At 41.6% G+C, this 23,942-nt stretch overlaps 1 protein-coding gene across 4 annotated transcripts in view; it reads right to left on the minus strand.

Annotated features, from left to right (window-relative positions):
* The window catches only part of GPC3 (glypican 3), a 446,037-nt gene that overhangs the window by 144,391 nt on the left and 277,704 nt on the right, over positions 1-23,942 (minus strand). For all 4 annotated transcript variants that reach the window (XM_065900580.1, XM_065900582.1, XM_065900581.1 and 1 more), the window contains one exon: positions 12,663-12,788. In XM_065900580.1, coding sequence (XP_065756652.1) covers positions 12,663-12,788 — 126 coding nt within the window. The remainder of the gene's footprint in view (positions 1-12,662; positions 12,789-23,942) is intronic.

Here is a 23,942-nt window from a genome sequence, read left to right on the forward strand (position 1 = left end):
GGGTTTCCATCAAGAACAGGAAGAAGGGCTTCCCTGGTGGCGCAGTGGTTGAGAGTCCGCCTGCCGATGCAGGGGAACGCAGGTTTGTGTCCCGGTCCGGGAGGATCCCACATGCCGCGTAGCGGCTGGGCCCGTGAGCCACAACTGCTGGGCCTGTGCGTCCGGAGCCTGTGCTCCGCAACGGGAGAGGCCACAACAGTGAGAGGCCCGCGTACTGCATTAAAAAAAAAAAAAAAGAACAGGAAGAAGGTAGGAGGGTTTTGAACCCATGAAGGAGAGAAGCCAAGCATCTGACAGGCAGTATAGTGGGTAAGAGAGCACAGATTGTCTGACTTTGGATCCCATCTCTCTTACTAGTGCTGTGGCTTTTGCTGTTAACCTTACCAATAAATGGGGGTAATGATCATGTCCAGATCCGAAGGCTGTGGTGAGAATTAACTTAATGCACACATGGTAAGCACCATAGAAACGTTAGCTATTATCATCATTAAGTACCTTCACTGTTTCAGTCCTACTTTCTGCAGTCAAATGCTCTACCACTGAGCTATACCCCCTCTTCTCAGTCCTACTTTCTGAAGTTACACTGTACCCTCAGACAGGATTTGGAGGGGGCAAAGGGAAGAGAGAAGTTTTCAGAATGCCTCAGGCAAGAAAAGGTAAGAGAAGGTAAATAGAGAAGGTAGAAAACCCAACAGAGCTGCAATTCCCCAGCTATCCCTGCACCCTCCTACAACTGCACCTTTTCCCATATTTAGTAGCTCCTAAGGGCACAGGTGCCAGGAGATGACCAACTGTCCCTCTTTGCCTGAGACTGAGAAATTTCCTGGGACTCGGGACTTTCTGTGCCCAAACTGGAAAGTCGTGGGCAAACTGGAACAAGCTGATCGCCGTAGCGGCCAGAAGGTGTTTGCTGTTCAGAATTGCTATTTGTTATAACTAGAGTGCAGAGCACTACTGCTAAATGCCATCCACTGGGGTTTGGAAAAGCTGTGTTATCCACAAGCCATGAGAAGGGGGTTTTAATAGGACTCTCTTCGCGTCTATGAAGGGGGAGAAAAGAGTTTCTTCAATAAACGGGTTTCACCAGGGGAACGTTAGCCAGTTTGAGGATGATGGTCTTTAGCAGGACATTCACACAGCAATAGCCTCATTATCAATGATTCTTATTTGTTCACTTCGATTCTCCGATGCAGGCTTTCTCCATGTTCTATTCCCAGCACTGTTATTTACATGTGTTTGCAAGTAATAAAGCTGCATTTATTGTAAAAGTCTGTCACTCAGACTTTTCATTAATTTAAACTGATGCTACAAATCCCTCAAAGTGTTTCCTTATGCCGGGTCAATTGGTTTATTCAACACCATGGAATGACTTGTTTAAAAATAGAATTTGTGGGAGTAGGTGAATTTGCTTAAGGAAAACACATTTTTTTAAAGTAATATTTTTGGAGAGATGCACAGGGAGAGATACTCGGGAAGCTGCTAAAAGCTCTGTGTTTATAAAGAGAGCCAGTAATGCTGTGTTAATTAGCCAACATATAGTTCCATTTATTCGTGGTAGAACTTCCCTCCGTATCTGATCTACTTTTCTACATTAACACGTAGTAAATGGAGGGCGCCTCATAATTTTCAAAGCTATTTCATACATGTTTGCCTATTGGAGTCTCACAATGAGGTTGCCAGGGGAGGCATTAATTACACGATTTTATAAAGGAGAAAAAAAAAAACAGAGAGTTTAAGCAAACCTGTCCAAAGGCACACAGACATACCATGGGGAAGCTAGATCTGGTACTTTGGTTTGTTACCAACAAGTATGTTTGTTGGTTTATTTATTGAATTCAATAAAAATGTATGGAGAGTCTACTCTATGGCAGGTACAACTAAGCAATGAGGATATATAGCTAGAAGACACAGTACTTGTCTTCTAGTGGAAGATTAGAGAAAACATGTAACCGGAGATGTGCCAGAGGGACACCTATGTGCTGAGGGTCTTCACCCAGATTAGGGCATATGGGGCAGAAGGATTCAGGCTCCTCAGAAGAGATGCCATTGAGTCAAGGATAAGGAGAGGTGAGCCAGCACAGTACCTTTTTCTGGCCCCTTCTAGGATGGTCCTGGTCATTAGCTTTTCAGCCTGAGTTCTTGTGTAGCGTAACCCCCTACACATCCCTCCAACTCAAGGCTGGTGTACCCTGACCTCGGGTGAGGCCAGCTCACTCTGGCTCTCATGAAACAGGGACTCATCCCAGCTCCGGGCCTGAAGCTGTGCCCAGAAGTGAGAAAGGGGACAAAACGGGCCAATGAATGGCTCAAACTAGGGTTTTTTTTTTTTTTTTGCGGTATGCGGGCCTCTCACTGTTGTGGCCTCTCCCGTTGCGGAGCACAGGCTCTGGACGCGCAGGCTCAGCGGCCACGGCTCACGGGCCCAGCCGCTCCGCGGCACGTGGGATCTTCCCGGACCGGGGCACGAACCCGTGTCCCCTGCATCGGCAGGCGGACTCTCAACCACTGCGCCACCAGGGAAGCCCCTAGGGTGGTTTAAGATCCATCTGACACGTAGATCACTAAAATATTTGGAGGCAAAAAGTAGGAAGCTCCTGTGACACCGGAGCTACAAATGAAAATACATTTTCCTTCACAGGGAAATGAAACTTCTTTACAGAGGCGACAAATCCAAGGATCAAAGCCAAACTCACGTAAAAGAGTAAAATTCATTGGCTTGAGAAATTGGGAAATCATGACCGATTTTAATGACCTCTCTCCTTTTCCACAAAGGTTAATCCAAGGGTGACAGAAAGGACTTCAGAGCATTGGACGACTAGACCCTTCCTGGTTTCTATTGTAAGTAAAATAGGAAGACTACCTGAGTCAATCACTGTTAAGAAGTTCTAGGAGGAACTGTTGAAACTGCCTTTGCTATAAAACAAGATATTGAAGGTAGGAAGGCCAGTCCAGTACATACCCATAGATTCAAATAACTCTCCCTTGATCACCAGTGGACCCAAATGCCCACCATTTGTGCCAAGCAGGGCCAGGGATGAGGATTTTAATGTTTTTGCAGACGGGAGAAGAAAAAAGATACAAGTCAGAGGGAGCACATAAAGCTGTTTCCCTGAAGAATTAAGAAATGGGTCGCTGAAGGGAGCTAAAGCCCGGCTCCAACTCTCTTCCAGTAAAGAACTGGAAGGACCATTTTTATAGGCTTATTTTATTGAAAAACAGCAGTTATAGCTACCCTTCCTTGAGGGCCTACTGTGTTCCAGGCACCCTACTGTGTATTTCACAATCTTCCTGAATTCTCTCAACAATCCTTTAAAAGTAGAGATTATTAACTCCACTGTGCAGATGTGGAAACGGGCTCAGAGAAGACAAAGAGCTACTGCGTACTGGAGCAGAAATCCAAACCCAGGCTTGCTGACCCCAAAGCTGTGAGCTGAAACACTCTAGCCCGTGGCTTTTTACCACTGGCGCAATTCGCCTCTGCGTGCTTTTTGTGAACTCCCAACTGCTTGACTTTATCAGTAAAAATCATCAGAGAAACTCAAGCAATATTTTGTATCTGCTTAAGTATAGGAAGAAAGGGCAAAAAGACTGGAGAGCTGAGCTTCTTTCAATGGAGACCCCAAAAGCTTACCCTGGGGGAAGAACTGGGGCCAGTGGCAGTAAAGAAGTGGCACCTGCCGACCATGTCCTGCAGCCTGCAGGGGAGAAAAATGAAAACCACAACCACGGAAGTCCCAACAACAAGGCAGTCAGAGGGGTCTAAGAGCAGGGCCATCGGCAAGAGGCTCCCAAGAAAGAGGCTTCCCTAACAGGCCTCTCCCTGTCCTTCAAACTCGGAGTCGCAAGAGTCCATTTTCTTGCTACTCGGCGACTGACTACCGGAAATAACACTTCTGGGTCAGAGTACCTGCGTGAAAATGTTTCAGGTGTGTCCCATTTGTGTCAGGCAAAGGTGTTCTGATGAAGTGACACTGCTGTCGCTCAAGGACTGCCTGTCCACTTCACCGGGAAAAGGCCAGGGCACTTGTGCCCTCCGGCAGCCTTGTTTCAATCAATTCGTCACCTCCCTTACATGCTCTCCGAGGGGTGAATAAAAAGCAATGGCAGATTTCAAATTCGTAACTAAATATCAACCAGAATGTATACAGCCAAAACCATGCTGGGTCCCAGTGACGATTCTGACATTACTTAAAACATTTCTGGAATGCCTCTCTGGAAAGCCCACTTAAAGCCAGTTTAAGTGTCACAAGAAATAACGCGTCACATTATTATCCTCTTACCCCAAATGAATCCCAAATGCTATGACCCTGCTTGAGCAGCCTCCCCACTCAACAGTTTGGTTCCAAAAGATGTGTAGATATTTACCCCGGATCCAGTTTACCTTTACAGGAAGAATGGCCTACAGCTCTTCACCCTTGCTCTGGACCTTTAACTGTCCTGCTCAGCCACACTCTAATGACGTGGTAACATCAACAGCTATCATTTATTCAGTGCCTATGGGCCAGCACACAGCTTCACAACAATCCTGCACAATAGGTACCATTATGCCCGTCTTACAAACAAGGTAACAGAACCATGATGCTAAATGACTTGCCAGAAGCACAGAGTCAACGTGTAAACCAGGATGAAAATCTCCATCTGTATCGTTCTAATGACTGCACTCACTCCTTCCTGATAATGCACCGATCACCTGCTTCACGCATCCTAACCTCTCAGGGTCTTCTCCCTATAATTGTCTGTACCACTGATGATCAACGGGCTGAACACCTGCAGTGAAATCAGTCTGTGACCTACCAAAGCGCCTACTCGGAAGGAGAAATACTTCAAGGACATAGAAGCCCTGATGTGTTAAATAAATGATTTCTTCAAAGCAATTATATAGTCCTTCATGGACCCATCTCCTAAGCCTTCCCAGCAAAAATAGAAGAGGTCTGGTGCACAGAGCAGTGATAGAGGAGACAGGTCTTACTCCACCTTCAGAATCACATTTCAAAGAGGAAGCTGTGTGGTGATACTGATTCGTTGACAGTATGGATATGCTGGGACCTGCCTCGGAGGCCCCAAATGCTCTCCATATAATGAGATGATCCAACTGAGCATGGTGGGGCTGGTAAGAACTAAGAGAACACAATCTGCTTCAAGAATAAGCCATCCAGCCTTCAACAGGTGGCTACAGACATCACTGCTGAGCCATGAGGATGTCTCCTCCTGCTACTTCAGACCTGACAGTTGACAAGTACAGCCCATCCTGAACGTGGCAGACCATATTATGCTGTCAGTCAGTAGGATAAGCTGGGTTTTTCTCACTCAATTCTGCAGGTAGAGCTGCTGTATGTGATACTATAATCTTAAGGGATAAATGTCACTGTATTGCCATAGAGTAGGTTCTGAAAAATAGCTGTCACTAAAGACAACTTTTGACATAAATCTATAACGGAAAATATGTCAGTCTAAGTAAGCCCTTAGAGGAATTATTACATGGGGGCGTACCCCAAATTTATCTGTCTTACCTTACCAAGATTATAAAAAAATCTCTAGCTGACATAAATATTTCATGCTACACCAAGTTAAGTCATTTTCTATGTAATCTATTTTTCCTTCAAGACTTTTTCATGAAAAATCTTGACTTACCTAAAGCAAGTTAGAATATATAAGCTGCTATACTAGCTATACCTCCGTATTTTCATTCTAGGACATACACTCAAATCAGAAAAAAGTGAAGTGTCGTGTTTCTGTTTCCAGGAAAACTGAATGAAATGAAATCCAAAAATGTCTGAAGGGGACCAAGAACTGTGGAGGTAGACAGTGCTCCAAACAAAATAAAGTTACTTTCCCAGTCAAAAAAAATATATATATACCAAAGCCCTATTTGTCCCTCTCTCCCTCCTGCCAGCCTTTCCTAAGCAGAGCCTCCTGCAGGATAGGGGGCAAAGGAGGAACTAGCAATGAGAAGAGCTGGGGTATTGAAGGCTGACCACAGTTTCTAACCCTCCGACCATCACAACAGGGGCTGATAGGAAGAGCTATAAGCCTTGGCTACAGCAGGAGTTTAGTCTGACTTGTGCCTAAACAAGTTCAGAAGTAAATGACTTTAGGACGTGACTCAATACCATTCAATATTATTTCCATGATCCGCTGTTTACTTTCTTTCCTGTGCCCACTTCCTCTTGGCTCTGTTTTTTATTTTATATTTGCCTCCCCATTGGTGTTTTCATTGGCTATCCCATATTCAAAGTTCTATGTACACTGCCTTGAGCCTTTTGGAGAAAAGCTACAACGTAAGCCTAAACTAACAAACAACACTCAAATAATAACCTATTTTAGCATGAGAACATGGGAGCTATATATAGCGACTGCTGCATATCACTGGCCTGTTCTGATGTGATTGGAATGAGCTGTGCAAGTGCATATGTGTGTCTGAATATGTATACACTCCACACATCAGTCTTTTCTTCAATTAATTCCTTCACAACCAGATTGAAGATCCTGAAGGTCTTTCCATTTTGCTCTTTAAACCAGTGAAAACCTTGATAGTGCTAGAAATTGGTCCCTCCCCTACCTCAAGTCCTCAAAACAGTGTTCTTAAAATAACTGCATCAGAAAAACAGAATCGACTATTTCCCCTCACCTTTCCTACATTATAGGGCAAAACCCAGCCGTTTTGTTCATCTCATTAAAAAAACAACATTATTTTGTACATGTCAGGAATTGGGCGTTAATGGTTCTCTCATTCATTCCCACTTGTTGACATGACACAGTCTATCCCTCCAACTCAGCAGAAGAAAAACAGTCTCGTTACGCTACTTTTCTGAAGCATCCAGAAGGTTTAGAGACAAGAACAAAACTCCTTGAGAATTAAAATAATTGCTTTGTATATTCCTGCTTCTGCCTTTCCAATTAGGCAGAGAAATCCTGGAGAGGCACTATAAACACTGGAAGACTCGTCTGATCAGTGGAAATAAGGGAGAATTTGCAGTGAGTGTGTATGTATATCGTTTCTCAGGTGAAATGGAAGGTAAGATTGCGTAGGAGGGAGAGGACGCACCTTCACTGCAATGTGCCCCTGCAGATCTCAGGGAGTTGATTCTCTAATGCCAGGTGCCCCATGTACTCCACTGAGAGTCCCAGAGTCATGCCGAGAAAATACAAAATGGATACTGATCCATAATGAACAAAAGTGGCCATGCAGATCTATCAGCCAGAGGATAACAGCAGTATTCTGGGGCTGACGTTTTGATCCAGGCCCATCGAGCACAGCAACATGGCAGAAGAGCAACAAAACCAGCTAGGACTGGATATAGAGGGAACTGAGGCATCGTGCCACAAAATATAAGTAGTTGTATATGTGCAACTGATAAACCTCAAAGTCACTAGGGAAGTATAAACTCCTATAGGAGGTATGTGGACTGCAGGAGAGACCAGCTGACTATACACACAGCGCTGAGAGAAAACGACTCGGGAGAAAAAAATACAAAGGAATACAGAGATGAGGCCAGGTGGAGGAGAGGCTAGCATTTAGGTGGTGGTCAAGTATGATGGGGATGGGGGACCTGAAGGCTGTCCTGTCCTCAAGGTTAAAGGTGAGCCAAGCTGATTCAGAAATGGTGGGAAAAGCCTGATTAGAGCAGTAGTTGCTCAGGGTTAATATAAAGATGGGTGGAAAACTGATGACTGGATAAAGAAAATGTGCTATACCCATGCAATGAAATATTATTTGGCCACAAGAAGAAAGGAAGTGCTGATACATGCTACAATTTGGATGAACCTTAAAAACATTACGCTAAGTGAATGGTTCCATTTATATGAAATATCCAGAATTGGTTAGTTGCCAGGGGCTGGAGGAAGGGGAGGATGGGAAGTGATCACTAATGGGTATAAGGTTTCCTCTGGGGTGATGACAAAGTCTTGGAACAAGATAGAGGTGATGATTGTACAACATAGTGAATGTACTAAATGCCACTGTATTGTATACCTTAAAATGGTTAATTTTATATTATATGAATTTCACCATAATATAAAACACACACACACACACACTAGCATGCACGCCCAATACAAATGGGTAGGAGCCTCTGCCGTGACAGCTCTGAGGCGAGCTCTGCCTGGACTGCTGAGGAAGGAGGCTGGTTGACTTTTTTCCTCTCATTCTTCTCCTTAAGTTGTAAACTCCTCAGCCGGGGCAGGCACTGCGTTCTACCTATCACTGGATGCCCCACAGGGCCTAGTACATAGTAAGTGCTCAATCTTTGTTGAAGGAACCTGCATTATCAGATGTTTAATGTAGAAAAAAACCCAGTATTTTTTTCTAACTAAGGTTTTTGAACATGTATAGGTTCAAACAGTTTCTCTCTTATGCTATTTTAAAATAAACTTGATTAAACAATAAAATAGGGCTTACATAGTATCAAACCATCCAGAAGGAGGGTGACAATTTCAGCCAATTATCCAGATATTTGGCCTAACAGTTCTAAAAAGGTGTTTGAGGATGTATTTGCTAATTTGTTCACTCTTCATACAGGCAAAGCCTACATTTAGCTGTTAAGCCCAGTGTTAGCTTTCTTCTATCGGCTCCTTTATTTTTCTCTTGGTCTCAGAGATTCTGTAATTGAAATTCACTGTAGTTCTACAAAGGCAAAAGAAGGAGGATTTTCTGCCTTTGGCAATGGTAGGAGATCTTTGCCTGTAGGATACATGGTGACTCTCATGATGGAGTATACCTCACACAAGCCCAGCTTGCTAATTTGAAGATTTCTCTGTGAAATCCTGGAAGCCAATATTTATCTCCAGCCAAGATGAGGAGGTGGTGGAGGGAGGGGGAGGTGAGAAGGACAAATGATGCTTATGTGGTACTCCCTGAGACTAGATCTGTAAAAACGTTCTTTTCCTGCATAGTTCAATTGATTTTATTCATAAGAGATAAAAATTGAAAGGATGTGAAATATGACCTAATTGAGAGAGACAATGACTTGTTTGACTCTTTAAAAGTTGAAAGATCTGTACGTCCATAGTAGGAGGTTATAAACAGCTATGATAACCCAGCTGACATGGATATTGATCAATATTTTCTTCAACGTCAATATTTTCTTTTTAATCAGGTGTCTCCACTGACAAGTCTTGTTCTCTTTTTTTTGTTTAAGTCTTGTTCTCTTTCAAGATCCTTGCTTTTCATAAATTTTCTTGACTAAAAGTAAAATATTTTCAAAGGAACACAAATCCAACCTATAAAGGCAACAAAGTCACAAGCCACTTGACAATATGAATTGGCAACTGTTACTTAAGACTAAATTAAATGAGAAATTAAATGAAAAGCACTGGAAAGAGGATTTAACTATAGATGAGACATGCAGCGCAAAGCTAATCTTCATAAATGGTGCAAACAGAGGGCATGTCCTCAGGCTATAGAACTTCATATTATTAAATGTATATTCTTGAGTAATTTGGTAAAAATCTAGTTCGACACTATTCCCTAGTCCCATCGTTGCGTTAGGTCGGTGATTAAAGTACAGGTTAATTATAACCCGAGGTTGTCAACCATGAAAGGGTCACTTCCTGGATTACACCATCCTTATTCTGTCTACCAACACGTTTGATTTCCTTCCTTCCTCCCACCTTCTTTGTCTTCCTTCCTTCTTTTATTCCTGCAGGGTATATATCAACAATAAAAGTTGTTCCGAAAAAATTGTTTTTTCAGAAGTACAAGTAAGAGTTTGGAATAATGACTTTCCTCCATACTATAATATTTATTTTATTTTATCATTTTCAATATCCTAAGATATTAAAAGCTAGCAAATTAAACAAAGAAGTTTAACAGTTATTTTAACGGTGCAGAAGTGCATTTAGTTAACTTTTGGACTCATTTAAAGTTAGCAGGCTTTGGATTCTTCCATTTGATAGAAAAGGACTTTCTTGGTTCCAGGACAACATCCTTCATGAAAGCATACTGAACATGAAGTAGTATATGAGTAAAATTCAATTTTTAAAAATCCCACTAATTCGGGACGGCCCTGGTGGCGCAGTGGTTAAGAATCCGCCTGCCAATGCAGGGGACATGGGTTTGATCCCTGGTCCGGGAAGATCCCACATGCCGTGGAGCAACTAAGCCCGTGCGCCGTAACTACTGAGCCTGCGCTCTAGGGCCTGCGTGCCACAACTACTGAAGCCCATGTGCCACAACTACTGAGCCCACGTGCCACAACTACTAAAGCCCACGTGCCACAACTACTGAGCCCACGTGCCACAACTACTGAAGCCCGCGCGCCTATAGCACGTGCTCTGCAACAAGAGAAGCCACGGCAATGAGAAGCCCACGCACCACAACAAAGAGTAGCCCCTGCTCACCGCAACTAGAGAAAGCCCGCGTGCAGCAGTGAAGACCCAGTACAGCCAAAAAAATAAATAAATAAATAAAAACATAGGCCTGCCTGACAAGAAATTCTTTTGAATTAGCTAAAACTGGATCATCTGATATACCAGAAGACATATCCAGCGGGGTTACAACATTTGCTCTAAACAATCAGAACAGTGAGGCAACATACTAGTGCTTGATTCACAGTAGGTACTCAAATATTTGTTAAATGAGTAAATAAATGAATGATTACTTTAGTAAATAAATATAAACCAAAATTTCCATGGCTACAAGATATGCTGCTTAAAACAAATTAGTGTTCAGGGATTGTTTATTTTTCACCATCTTAATATACCAATGGGTAAGCCATTGGGATGGTCTCTCATCAAGTTTATGCAAGAACCACATATTTGACCTGTGGGCGTTTTCCTTTTTAAATATTATATCATTTATACCTGTTTTAAGGCATCTGCTTTTTATAAAGCCAAATACCAACTGCTTTTCTTTGACAATTTAAATGAATATGTGGTAACAGTTAGGTACATTTCCATGATTCTACTCAGTACCTGATAGAGATTTTAGGGTGATAAAGATACACCATTTCTCCGGAGTAGAGTGGGCTGCATGGGGACATTAATCCCTCCAGCCTGATTCACATTTGCTACAGAGAGGTCTATCTCCAGGGTGGCATGCAACCTCAGTCTCATTAGCACCTCATTCTCATTGTTCCAGGTCAGTACAAAGCTTAGCTGAAAAACAAGCTGTTTTCAGGCATGTGTTCTACTTTGCATTGGGAAGAGGAGGGGTGGTGGGGGAAGGGAGAAAGAAGAGAAGTAACATGAACTGAGCTTCCATTATCTGCCAGTCTGCTAGGGGCTTCACCTCACCTACTAGGTACAACAACCCTGTGAGATGCCCCTTCCTTACAGAAGAGGACCTTGAGACTTTCTAGGTGAAGTGACTCACCCCAGGCCACACGCAGTCAGTAACAGAACTGAGATGCAAATCCAAGTTCATCTGGCTCCAAAGCCTTCCTCTGTCCATGACATTACACTGCTAATTAATTCCATGATTAATTAATGATTAATTATCCTGTGTCCGGATATTGGGTTCCACTAAAATGTAAGCTCCTCAAAGCAAGTGACTTGCCTATCTTGTTCACCCTCATATCCCTAACTCCTACCTTGGCGCCTAACACATAGTATCTCAAACATAAATGTTGAAGGTATGGATGAATGTATAAATCCATAAGGAAATAAAACACACAGACTGCCGGAGCTAGAGGTGCTCTAATCCAACCATCTCGGTTTTTAGATGGGGAAACTAAGGCTCGGAGGGATTAAGTCGCTTGCCCTTGGTTAAAAAACTGGTCAGTGAAAGATTCAGAACTTGCATCCAGGTCTCTTCTGTATTCTCCTCTACAACACGCTACCCCTTGCACAGACATTTTTGAAAGCATGTTCACCAACTCCATATGGTTTCCTAAGCATTCTACCCTCCCGATTTAATTCTTTAATTGTAAGCTATTCCTTACACATGCAAAGCAATGGAGGTTAGGAATACCATTAGCCCACTAGAATGAAAGCTCACTGAGGACAGGAAAATTTGCCTGTTCTTTTCACCTCGACATGACTGGCACTTAGAAAATGCTCAGTAAATATTTGCTGAAGAAATGAATATATATTATTTCCTTTCCAACAATAAGCAAATTCTTCAGAGATGACGAATGTTAGCACAGATTATACTAAGAAACACTCAAATGATTAAACATTTCAGTAAAAATACTGTGAAATGGTACTCCTCCTTCCCTCCGCTTTCTTCTTTCCTCTATCTTCATCTAGAACACGGGGCACGGGGCGGGGGAGACAATGCTATTTCACAGGATTGATGTAAGGATAAAAAGAGTTAATACATATAAGCGTGGTGCTTAACATGTAGTTAACTCGCAATAACTAACAGCTATTAGTACAAATATGATTTCTTCGAATCAATCAATCAATCAATCAATAAGGGCCCACATAATGAGAAGATGGAAGAAGCCAAAGACACCCCACCCCCCAAAAAAAGACTTGTTTTATGCTTTACAATTTGTAAAATGTTCCTGAATCCATAGTTCTCCATGTGCTTCAAAGTTTGTAAGTTCTATGAGGGCTATAAGTTATAGACGGCGTCCACCATGTCAGAGATGTTCATGTGTACGTTTTTTTCTAGAATTTTTCTCATGAAATTAATGGAGAGAAGACACAACTAACATTGAGATGAACATATGATGGGTATTCCTCAAATACTGCTATATTTAACATTAGAAAAAGATTACCTCTCCACGAGTTCTTGTCCATTCCAGCAAAGGGTGTCGTTTTCAGCCACAGGGCTATGGCTGCAGATGTAGCCAGGCAAAGCACTATAGAAGCTGATGAAAGATTTCAACTTCTGAATTAGTTCCCTGAAAGAAAAACAAAACATCTGTGTATAAGATGCAAGTAAACCCAGTATGAGGAAAGTTTAATTTCCTTATCAGCATGACAGAAAGGCTCTGCCAGGCTGATTAGAGCAATAAATGATTTAAAAAGACATTCTTGGCTACAAGGCCACAATTTAGGGTTTTTTTAAAAATCAACAAAATGATAGAAAAAAATGTGCCTGCCACATAAGGTGCTGTTCCTATCAGAAGGATGATTTAATTCCACCATCCATTTTTCTAACACGTTCAGCTTCCATTTTTTGTTCTGATGCTGTTACCCACATTCTCAAAGGTGCTGATTACAAGGCACACTGGAGCACTACATATCTTTTGGTTTCTGAGTGTAACTGAGTGCAATGATTGTAATTTACAATGCCATTACCCTAGAGATGGCCCCTTTTCATATAGACTCTGGCTAATAGTTGCAGATCAGAATCGCAGGGTGCTCAGAGCAGTATAAGCTCTGTGAAATTCTCCTGACACTATCGTCAGAGAAACTCACATCTGCTAAAGAAGGAAGGTTTCTTTGTTCTTTGTTTATATATTGTGGTTCCTATGGGGGTGGGGTGGGAGGGGTCCTAGTATATTTTATTATATATTTGCTCTGGCTTTCATGTTATAAGTGTGTGTGTGTGTGTGTGTGAGAGAGAGAGAGAGAGAGAGACACCAAGCGAACGTATTATATATGCAAATATGTATAAACACACACCCATAAATACCCAGCAAAACTTTTGGCCTATTATCTTCTTACAGATGTACATGGACATACAAAATAAGACACTATAGACTGGAAAGAAGTGTTTATGCTTATTAAGAAATATTAAAATATCTATGCAATAGATGTCCAGTAGTAAACAAACCAAAATAAAATACTCTTTATTTTCTAAAGCAAATATTCCTTGTAGAAAGGAAGTTAAAGAGTACTTCATATATATTCAAGTCTATCTTAAGTCTTCACTAAGTTTGTAGAGACTCTCACCAGGGAATTTGCTGGCAGTGGAGTAATTATGCAATATTGTCTCCAGGCTAACAATGGACTGACCTGATATATAGGCCTCTAGAGGAGCCCAGAAATGCCCTCTGGGGGTTGTTCTCAGATCTGGCCAAAAGAGGAAGACTGGTGGAAATTACTGTCTTGCATTTAATGCCATTTTCCATTTTATTACCATAAAACAATTCATTTCAACTAATAATTTAGAGAAAGAGAGAGAGAGTGCGCTTACGACACTCAGCACATCTTCACAAAGGCTCGGGTAACAGTAAAGCCAGGGTGATGCACAGAACAACTCGAGAAGGGTTATTGAGACATATATAACTCCTGATACCCCAACAGTTACTTCCTGCTATGGTCAAACCCTCTCACAGCCTCTACTGCTGGTTGTTGAGCTCCGTCAATCTCCAAAGTGAAGAGGCTCAGTATAGGGCTCTGAAGATAAAAGTCAACACTCTAGTTTCTCACAGAGAAAAAAGATGGGTTCAATTAATGCTAATAGGGGAGATGCTCTGTTTTACAAGGCAATAATATGGTTCCCAAGAGTGGAAACTGAAAGACTAAAGCCTGAGTAATTCCCCTCATTTCATGAGGAAATGGAATACAGCCATTAGTCTATGGCAAGTGATGGCCCTCCCTTTAATGAAAGAGTTTCCCTTAGGCCTCCTCCTACCTTCAAACTCTCTCTCACTAACATAGCACATAGCAAGAAAAACTGAACCTCATAGCAAAGCCTTCCAATTTGACTTCCCTAGAAGTTAAAACAAACAAACAAACAAACATAACACTCTGAACTTCTTCCAGCCTCCCAACTCTTGCAGTTTTTTTCTTGGCTGATCATAAAGATCATTGACAAACTGGAGAAGATTCAGAGAGGGTCTATCTAAATGTCGAGGGGACAAAGGGCTGCAATAAACCTAAGACCTCCAACTTCAGTATGAATGGATATTACTTGGTGAGGTCAAAATAAAAGTCTAAGAAAGCCACAAAGACTGTGAATAATGTCTAGGTCATCAAATTCTAGAACTCGGGGAATCTCTCTGAAACTTGAACAAGGTAATTTGGGGAAATAACAGACCATCCTGTATCACAGAGTACGCATTACCTCCATAGGACATACAGGATGGACCTAGGGAGAGATAGTGTTTTTAAAACTTGCTTCTGAATTAGTTATTTTGAATTTAGAACACAGTTTCATTTAGGAAATATGATATAGTGATGGCTGGATTCTCAGAACAGCCCCTTAAAACCCACTGGGAGTAGTAGCTAAGAGCACTGATTTTGGAGTCTGACCCACGTGAGTTTCAAATGCCAGTTACTCTCTCACTTACTTAGCAGTAAAATCTTACTAGACAGATTCTAAACTTCTCCGAGGCTTAGTTTCTTTATCTGTAAAATGAAGCAAATGATAGGCTGCTGGGATGATTAAATGAGACAATGCATGTAAAGTGTTCAGCAGCATAGTACCTGGCGCACAGTAATACCTCCACAGTGTTAGCCATTTGGCAATTTATTTCCATTATTGTGAGCCTGTAGAATATAAATATAGTATATATATGAAATATATTCCAGATAAATTTATGTATGCAAGATAATTAAGTTGTTTTCAAGTTCCAGATAACTTTACATGTGCAAGATAAATAATACTTCATATTTTAAGGTGGCTATTAAAAAGTACAACCATGTTTTCTCCCTAAATATTTTTCCTGTTATTCTTTTTCAAAAATGAGCTAGCTATTGGGCTGGGTAAATCACTGGACTAATCCGGTAGAGCAGTTTAGATGGTCTTTGCGTGGTAGGAAAGTGGTGGTGGCCCTCACAAGGATTTGTGTCTAAGAATCCGAAATTGAGTATCAAATGTGGAAGACCACGCCAAGATGAAGTCGAGTTTAAAAAGGTAGGTTAATCATCAGGGAGAGGCAAATCAAAATCACAGTAAGATACCACTTCAAGATGACTATAATAAAAAAGACAACAAGTGCTGGGAAGGGTGGGGAGAAACTGGAACTCCCACACATTGCTGGTGGGAATGTAAAACAGCACAACCACTGTGGAAAATAGTTTGGTGGTTCTTCACAAAGTTAAGCATAGAGTTACCACATGACCCAGCAATTCCACTACTAGGTATATAGCCAAAATAATTAAAAACAAGTACTCAAATAAGTACATGTACACGCATGCTCATAGCAGTACTATTAACAATAGCCAAAAGGCGGAACAAGACAGATAGGTAAACAAACACATATTCTATACAATGGAATATTCTTTTTTTTTTTTTTTGCGGTACGCGGGCCTCTCACTGTCGTGGCCTCTCTCGTTGCGGAGCACAGGCTCCGGACGTGCAGGCTCAGTGGCCATGGTCCACGGGCCCAGCCGCTCCGAGGCACGTGGGATCATCGCGGACCGGGGCACGAACCCGTGTCCCCTGCATCAGCAGGCGGACCCTCAACCACTGCGCCACCAGGGAAGCCCTATTATTCTGTCTTAAAAAAAGTATTCCTGCGTGCTGCAACATGGGTGAACCTTGAAAACATTATGCTAAGTGAAAGAAACCAATCATGAAGGATCACATATTATATGATTCCATTTATGTGAAATGTCCAGAATAGGCAAATTTAGAGAGGCATAAAGTAGATTTGTGGTTGCTTTGGGCTGGGGGGGTGATGACGGTTGGGGAATGATAGCTAAAAGGTGTGGGATTTCTTCTTGAGGTGATAAAAATGTTCTAAAATTGACTGTGGTGATGGTTGCGCAACTCTGTGAATGTAATAAAAACAGCTGAATTATATACTTTACATGGATGAATTGTATGGTTTGTGGATTATATCTCAATAAAGCTGTTATTGAGATTTACCTCCAAAAAAGGGTAGAGAAGAGGTGAAATATGTCTCAGAGAAAGAGAGGCTTTGTCTACCAAGAGAGAGATACTCCTTGGAATAGTGGAAAGAGACGATCAGGAGAGCTGGGAAAGAGCCAGGTTTGGATGGACATGAAACAACGGCCCGGGTGAAGGGTGAGAAAAGAAATTTATAAGGGCCACAACTTCAGCACTGCAAGAGCTGCAAACAGTGGTTAAAATCTATTTCTTCCTTCATCTTATAAAATGAAGTCTGCTTTTTTCTCATCATAAAAGAAATATATGGTCACTATTGAGAATTTATAAACTATAGAAAAGTAGAAGGGGGAACAAAACCTTATTTATAGTGCTACCAGCCAGATAATCACACTTAATATTTGAATATATTTCCTTCTAGACTTTCCTCTCCAGTAAAGTTTTATGTTTATTTCTCTAAAACCTATTCTTCTTGATAGGCTTGTTCACTGAGTTCTTTTTGGTTCTCGGTGTATATTATTCCCATTAGAACCCACCTAGAATCCCAGGTAGATTTGATTAGAAAAGAACATCAAGGGCTTCCCTGGTGGCGCAGTGGTGGAGAGTCCGCCTGCCGATGCAGGGGACACGAGTTCGTGTCCCGGTCCGGGAAGATCCCACATGCCGCGGAGTGGCTGGGCCCGTGAGCCATGGCCGCTGAGCCTGCGCGTCCGGAGCCTGTGCTCCGCATCGGGAGAGGCCACAGCAGTGAGAGGCCCGTGTACCGGTTCTCAAGTAATTCCCAGGACCTGTGAGATGAGGCAGTAGCCACTTCTGTGACAACGAGGAGCAGGGCTCCAGCACATTTAGCAAACTGGCCAATACTTTTGAGTCCCCAAATACAGTGTTACGGTGCAGGCCATTCCTTCACGCAAAAGCTTCTAAATACCGTGAGAAAACAAATTTTGGTTTCCAAAGAAACTTTGATTTTTGAAAGGAAAGCCAGACATCCTATTTTTCAGGGTAGAAGACTTTCTAAACTGTTGGAGAGTTAATGAGCTTTTCAAAAGAGCAGAGTGTGACAGGAGTAGTTTACTGCCTACTGGGTTTACTGCGCCTGTCTTATTTCTTCTCTTCTTTGTCACTCCTTCCTAAACTTGTTCTGGCATGGGAATTAAGTGTATTTTATTTTTACCTTTTCTTAAATAAAGCTTTCTATCTCCCTGCTTATAATTTTAAAAGGAGGTGAGTTGAATATATTTCTATTTATCTCTTTGAAGAAAGATACCTGAAACTAAATTAAGTGACATATTAATTACCCATGTATGACTCAGTCCAGATTTCTTTTCTTTGTGCTAGTAACCCATGACAGACAACAAAAGAATCTCCACCCATGAACTAAGGCAGTCTGCTCAACCGAATTGTCTCTGGGGAAAAAAAAGGATAAGAGTTTGGACAATTAGTTGCCCAGGGTGGGAAAACAATTTGATTGAAGGGAATGTTCTTTGATTCGAATTCCACTTTATTCTAATCATACATGCCAAACATACCATTTGACATATAAATAGTGAACCCTACAGCTCTCACTTGGGACAAACCCAATGCTTGCTCACAGCAGTCTACTCAGGAAAAAGAGTCTCTTCAATGTGTTAAATGTGGAACTAAAGGACAGGGCCCCTGTGCGTGCACGAGCCGTTTTGAAATATTGCAGCTAGGCGCACGTGATCTTCCCTGGGGGGCTCCCACCATCCTCAAGAGAAGCGTCCCCTTCTTGGGTTGTGGCCGAGGGGATTCCCTTTGCTTTCTCGCAATGATTTGCTTGGGCAGGCATCAAAGCAGCACTAATTGGAAACCACTGCAAGTAAAAAGCAACCTTTCATCCCCAGCCGCAGATCCTGAACTTTTCTCCTTTATCATTAAGGATCTTACTTTTCTTAATATAAAATAATATGAGCTCATTATTTTTTTAAAAATTAAAAAACACAGAAAAGCCCATAAACTATTTATCCTTAGAATGATGCAGAATCATACTTATTTCTGCTGCAGAGAACCTTTCATGGTCTGACTCCAAGCTATAATTTTCTACATTCCAGAGACTAGTCCATACATTTTCTCATACTGTTCCCTTTGCCTGGAATACCCTCGTTTCCCTCCTCCACCCGTTGAATTTCTACTCTTCTTTCAAGGCCCAGCTCAAGAGTTACCTTTTCGCAAGAGAGCTGCTAACCTTCCCATCTATGACGCTGCCACTCTTCCGTACATAGCTCTGTTTTGGCACTCACCCCTCAATGCATCAAAATTATTTGTGTGTCTGTCCCCCTAACTAGGTTAGCAGCTTCTCGTAGTCCTCAGAGCCTAATCCTTACACCAGCATAGATGGTGTTCACAAAAGTTGAAAGAAGTAGAGTCCTATTTAGGGCAGAATGACTTGCACCAGAGCTGAAACTCGACGATTCACTCAGGACATACTTTGTTGTGTTCAGAGGGTGGAAGGCAGCAGTCTGAGAGGGAGTGGGAGTAAGCATTGATTCTGGACCAGGGAGCTGAGATTAGCTTTTGTTTTTTTCTTTCTAGGTCATTTACTGGTGTCACCTAATCCACTGCCCCTTTAGACCAAGTCAGAGAGGAAAGGGAGGAGGGGGAGTGCGGGACAGGGAAGGCTGGAATACATAGATGTACTTTCACAAGGGTGGAGGGACTGTGTGACTTTCTCACAGGTTAGCATCTGGGCCAGAAGCTCGGTGTGTAGATGTTGAATGGACTATATTCAACTACAGATTTTGTGTTTGGAAAAGGGAAAGATATTGCTCATGTCATAAAATACCAAACTTTATGGGCGATATGCAAATGACAAGGTACACATTATCATAGGGGAAGCGGTGAAAGAGACATTCAATAGGGCAAAGGAGGGAAAGCCTGACATCTGAGAGGAGCTGAAAATATTAGAGTTGGAAAGGCCTGTGAAAATGTCATTTCTTTTATTCTGATTGTACTACTTATGCATCTTGTCCTACCCTCACTGTTTTAAATCTGAGGACAGATATTTTCAATATTTGTATCCAAAAGGAATGCTGAGTCCCATACTTAGGCCACCAGTTGAGTATCAAATCGCTTTTAAATTGAACTAAGCTATTTCTAAGATTAGTTGTGTGTTGCAAACTACCCAGTTGGGGGCAGACAAAACAAACGGATGACTTCTGAATGCTACCAAAGGAATCCTGCATTTCTTTGTGTGTTTTTATTTTAATAAGGCAACGGGGCTTTTCAACTCATAATCAGGTTCAGTTTGCTCACAACCTCCACAGACTGAATGCTACAATAGGGTTCCTTTACTAATTATCATATTCTTAACCACGGAGGATGGAGCTGGAGCACGGGTGCGAGGGATGCTGGAGGTACATATATTCTTTTGGACTGTGAAATCCTGTGCAGAACATACTGAGAAATGTATAGAGGTTCTAACACTCTGCCACATCAGATTGCAGGGGGGCAGTGCATTTAGCAAGAGATCATCTTAATCCCCTATTCTCCACTCTCCCTAAGAGGGTTTACAATGCTATTTGACAGAGTTAAAAGAAATCAGACACTCTCCTGTTTTATTTTCTTATTCTGCCAGAGAATTCAGAAGGAAGGGCTCCATCTCAGTTTTGCGTCAGCGTGCAAAAAAGATGAGAAACACCATGGGGTGGGCTCATGTTCCCAACACGCAAAGGAGCCCTGCCTATCACTTACTTAAGTCTACGGGCTTTTGCAATTTTTCTTACTATCCTTTCTTTTCTTTGGGGGTTAGCAACAAATTCAAAAACGAATCTAAACAAAGTGTCAAATCTAGGTGCTTAGCCAAAAACTCATTTACCGATTTTATCTTTCCCTGGAGGAATCAACATCCATAGAGCCCTCCCTGGTAAGGCGAAAGGGAATAGGTCCCATAGAGCCCAAGATAGAAGCCATGCCAGCAGGACCTTAATAAACGAACGTCCTATCTACTTATCAATGTGTCTAGGTTGACAGGGTGATCTCAAAATGCGACTGGAATACTGTGTTTATTTTGAAAAAGCTTTGCATGTGATTCTGTTACAAATTAATATACCACATCCTCAATGAAGCCTCCACTATACCTGGGCAGAGGTTCTCTCCTTCCCTGTAGGCTGCCTCTTTGCACTTACAAAACTGTTTTGAAATGATCGCTATTTAAGTCTATTTCCACATTCGACTGATTTGGAGAGCAGAGACTGTGTTTTGATTTCCAGTACACAGTATACATTATGGCACATAATAGGTGTTTCCCAAATTTCTGCTGAGTTGAACAATATATAATATATATATAATAATGCTATATATAAAACAATATTTTATTAATATTATACTATAAATGTAATATAAATATAATATATAAAACAAACATTATATTACTTATAATTTCTATTTTACTTTATATATTATTTATAAATAATCAATCTATAATATTATATAAATTCCTCACTTCAGTGCAATATGCGAGAGGTTTCCACTAGTTAAAGGTCAATAAGTGAGGTTAATTCCTCAGGTGGTTTGGGCGAAGAGTGAAAGCAATGGAGAGCAATGGACAAAGGACAGACAGGGGCTAAAGAGGGCCTGGAGAAATGGCCTAATTTTGTCTTCCCAGAAAGACAAAAAATTTCCCAAAGGACCCCTATGGTATATGGAAATGGTTCTCAGAGTATTTTGGTGCCAGGACCCCTGTGGTGGTTTTAAATATGTCCAGGGACTTCCCTGGCAGTCCACTGGTTAAGACTCTGTGCTTCTACTGCAAGGGGCCCAGGTTCGATTCTTGTTTGGGGAACTAAGATCCCACATGCCACGTGGCACGACCAAAAGATAAATAAATAAATAAAAATAAATAAATAAGTAAATAAAAATAAATTAAAAAGTCAACAAACTCTGATACTGCTCCTTTCAAGAGGTGGAGCTTAATTTCCCTCCCCTTGAATGTGGACTAGAACTGGTGACTTGCTTCCAGCAAATCGAATATGTCAGAAGTGACAGTATTGTCACTTCCAAGACTAGGTCGTGAAAGACATCTCAGCTTTCTCCTTGCTCTCTTCCCTGGCACACTTATTCTGGGGAAGCCAGCAGCCATGTTGTGAGGACACCCAGAAGGTCCGTGTGGTGAGAAACTGAGGCCTCCTTCAAACAACCAACCAGCACTAACTTGCTCCATGTGTAAAAGAGCCACCGTGGAAGAGGCCCCTCCAGCCTTAGTCAACACTCAATGGACTGCAGCTCCAGGTAACACCTTGACCAAAATTTCTTTGAGACTGAGGACCACCCAGCTAAGCCGCTCCCAAATTCCTGACAGAAACTGTGAGATAATAAACGTTTGCTGTTTTAAATAACTATATTTTGTAGTAACTTGTTATATAGCACTAGATAACCAACACAACCCAAAGGGTCCCCCCCACCCCTGGCCATACCATTCGGCATGTAGGATGGAACCCACGCCCCCTACAGTGGAAGCATGGATTCTTAATCACTGGGCTGCCAGGGAAGTCCCTTTTCTTTCTTTCTTTCTTTTTTTTCTTTTCCAAAGGGTTCTTAAAAATTATTAAGGACCCCAAAGAGCTTTTGTTTACATGACATATATTTATTGATGTCTACTGTTTTAGAAATTAAAACTCAGGAAAAAAAATTTTCAATTTATTATTAATTTTAAACTAACAGTAATGAGCCTTTATATGTTAGCACAAATTACATTTTTATGAAAAAAGTGAGAAAAGCGGTAATGCTTCTGCATTTTTGCAAAATATCTTTACCGCCTGTCTTAATAGGAGTCAGCTAAATTCTCCCATTGGCTTCTGCATTTAATGTGTTGCCATATTTTATTTTGGTTGAAGCGTATGAATAAAAGCCAGCTTCACATAGATATGTAGTTAGTAAAAGGAGGATCTTACAGACCCTCTGAAAGGGTTTTTCTGGGACTCCCTGAGTTCTCAAATCACACTTCAAAACTGCTGCTACAGGGAAACTAGAAATTTATTAGGTTGGAAGTCACCAAAAGAAAATGTTACCTCCTGAAATTTCTTTGGAGGACTATCTCCCAAGTGCCCTTACTGCCCTCTCTCACGCTAAACTGTGCCATATATGCCTAAGAGTTACCGTTTCAAAATCTCCTGTGGTAAATGGACATGAAAGGAATAATTTAGCCCAAATATGAGACTATTACTTATTCCATCTCTTAATTTTCCATCTCTAGGCCAATCTCTCCCAATCCTCTCAAAGTCATCGTGAGGCAGAACTCACGTCTAGCTATTCTTAAGCCAGTGGCAGGGTTGGCTACCTGTGCAGTCCTTTTGGGGAAATCAATTCTCCCAGATTTGTGTTGAGCTTCCCAATCCAATTTCCACCCCTTATTTGTAACCATGAAACTAGAAGAGGGAAGGAGGGAATCTGGATAAGGGGAGGAGGAATGAAGAGTATCGTAGCAAACTTTAATTTGGTCCCTTGACTGCTGTCTTAAGGAATAGAAATCAAATCCTTCATTTTATCATTCATAAAACAGTGTGTACTACTTTATTTTAAATAGATAACTAACAAGGACCTACTGTATAGCACAGGGAACTTGGCTCAATATTCTTTAATAACCTGAATGGGAAAAGAATTTGAAAAAGAATGGATACCTGTATGGGTATAACTGAATCACTTTGCTGTACCCCAGTAACTAACACATCATTGTTAATCAACTATACTCCAATATAAAATTTTAAAAAAAATTTTTTTTTTTTTTTTTTGCGGGCCTCTCACTGTTGTGGCCTCTCCCGTTGCGGAGCACAGGCTCCGGACGCGCAGGCTCAGCGGCCATGGCTCACGGGTCCAGCTGCTCCGCGGCATGTGGGATCTTCCCGGACCGGAGCACGAACCCGCGTCCCCTGCATCGGCAGGCGGACTCTCAACCACTGTGCCACCAGGGAAGCCCCCCCCAAAAAATTTTTTTAAAGAGTGTGTACAGTGTGAAGTGTGTGTGTATACACATGAGAGTGTCTTGCCAGTTTCTCTTTGGTGAACTCACCCCTGACTCACTGTTTTTGGAAAGCCACAAACCAAGCCACGGAATTGTGAGACCAGATCATAAACAGAAAAGGTTTTGTTTAATCAATAAAGATCTTGAATAGAGAAGTCTATTCCACCCTGTGTTGCTGTACTGGATATTTACATATGGTAAATTTCCATTTAAATATGGCTTGGATATAATACAATATCTTTTTTCTTTAACATTAACAGATGATAGATTCAATTCATCAAACACTCTACTCAGAAGAACTAAATAACATGTATTTAAGAAGCTTCCCTCCAATGG

The sequence above is a fragment of the Phocoena phocoena genome, chromosome X (assembly GCF_963924675.1).
Source record: "Phocoena phocoena chromosome X, mPhoPho1.1, whole genome shotgun sequence".
Taxonomy (NCBI): Eukaryota; Metazoa; Chordata; class Mammalia; order Artiodactyla; family Phocoenidae; genus Phocoena; species Phocoena phocoena.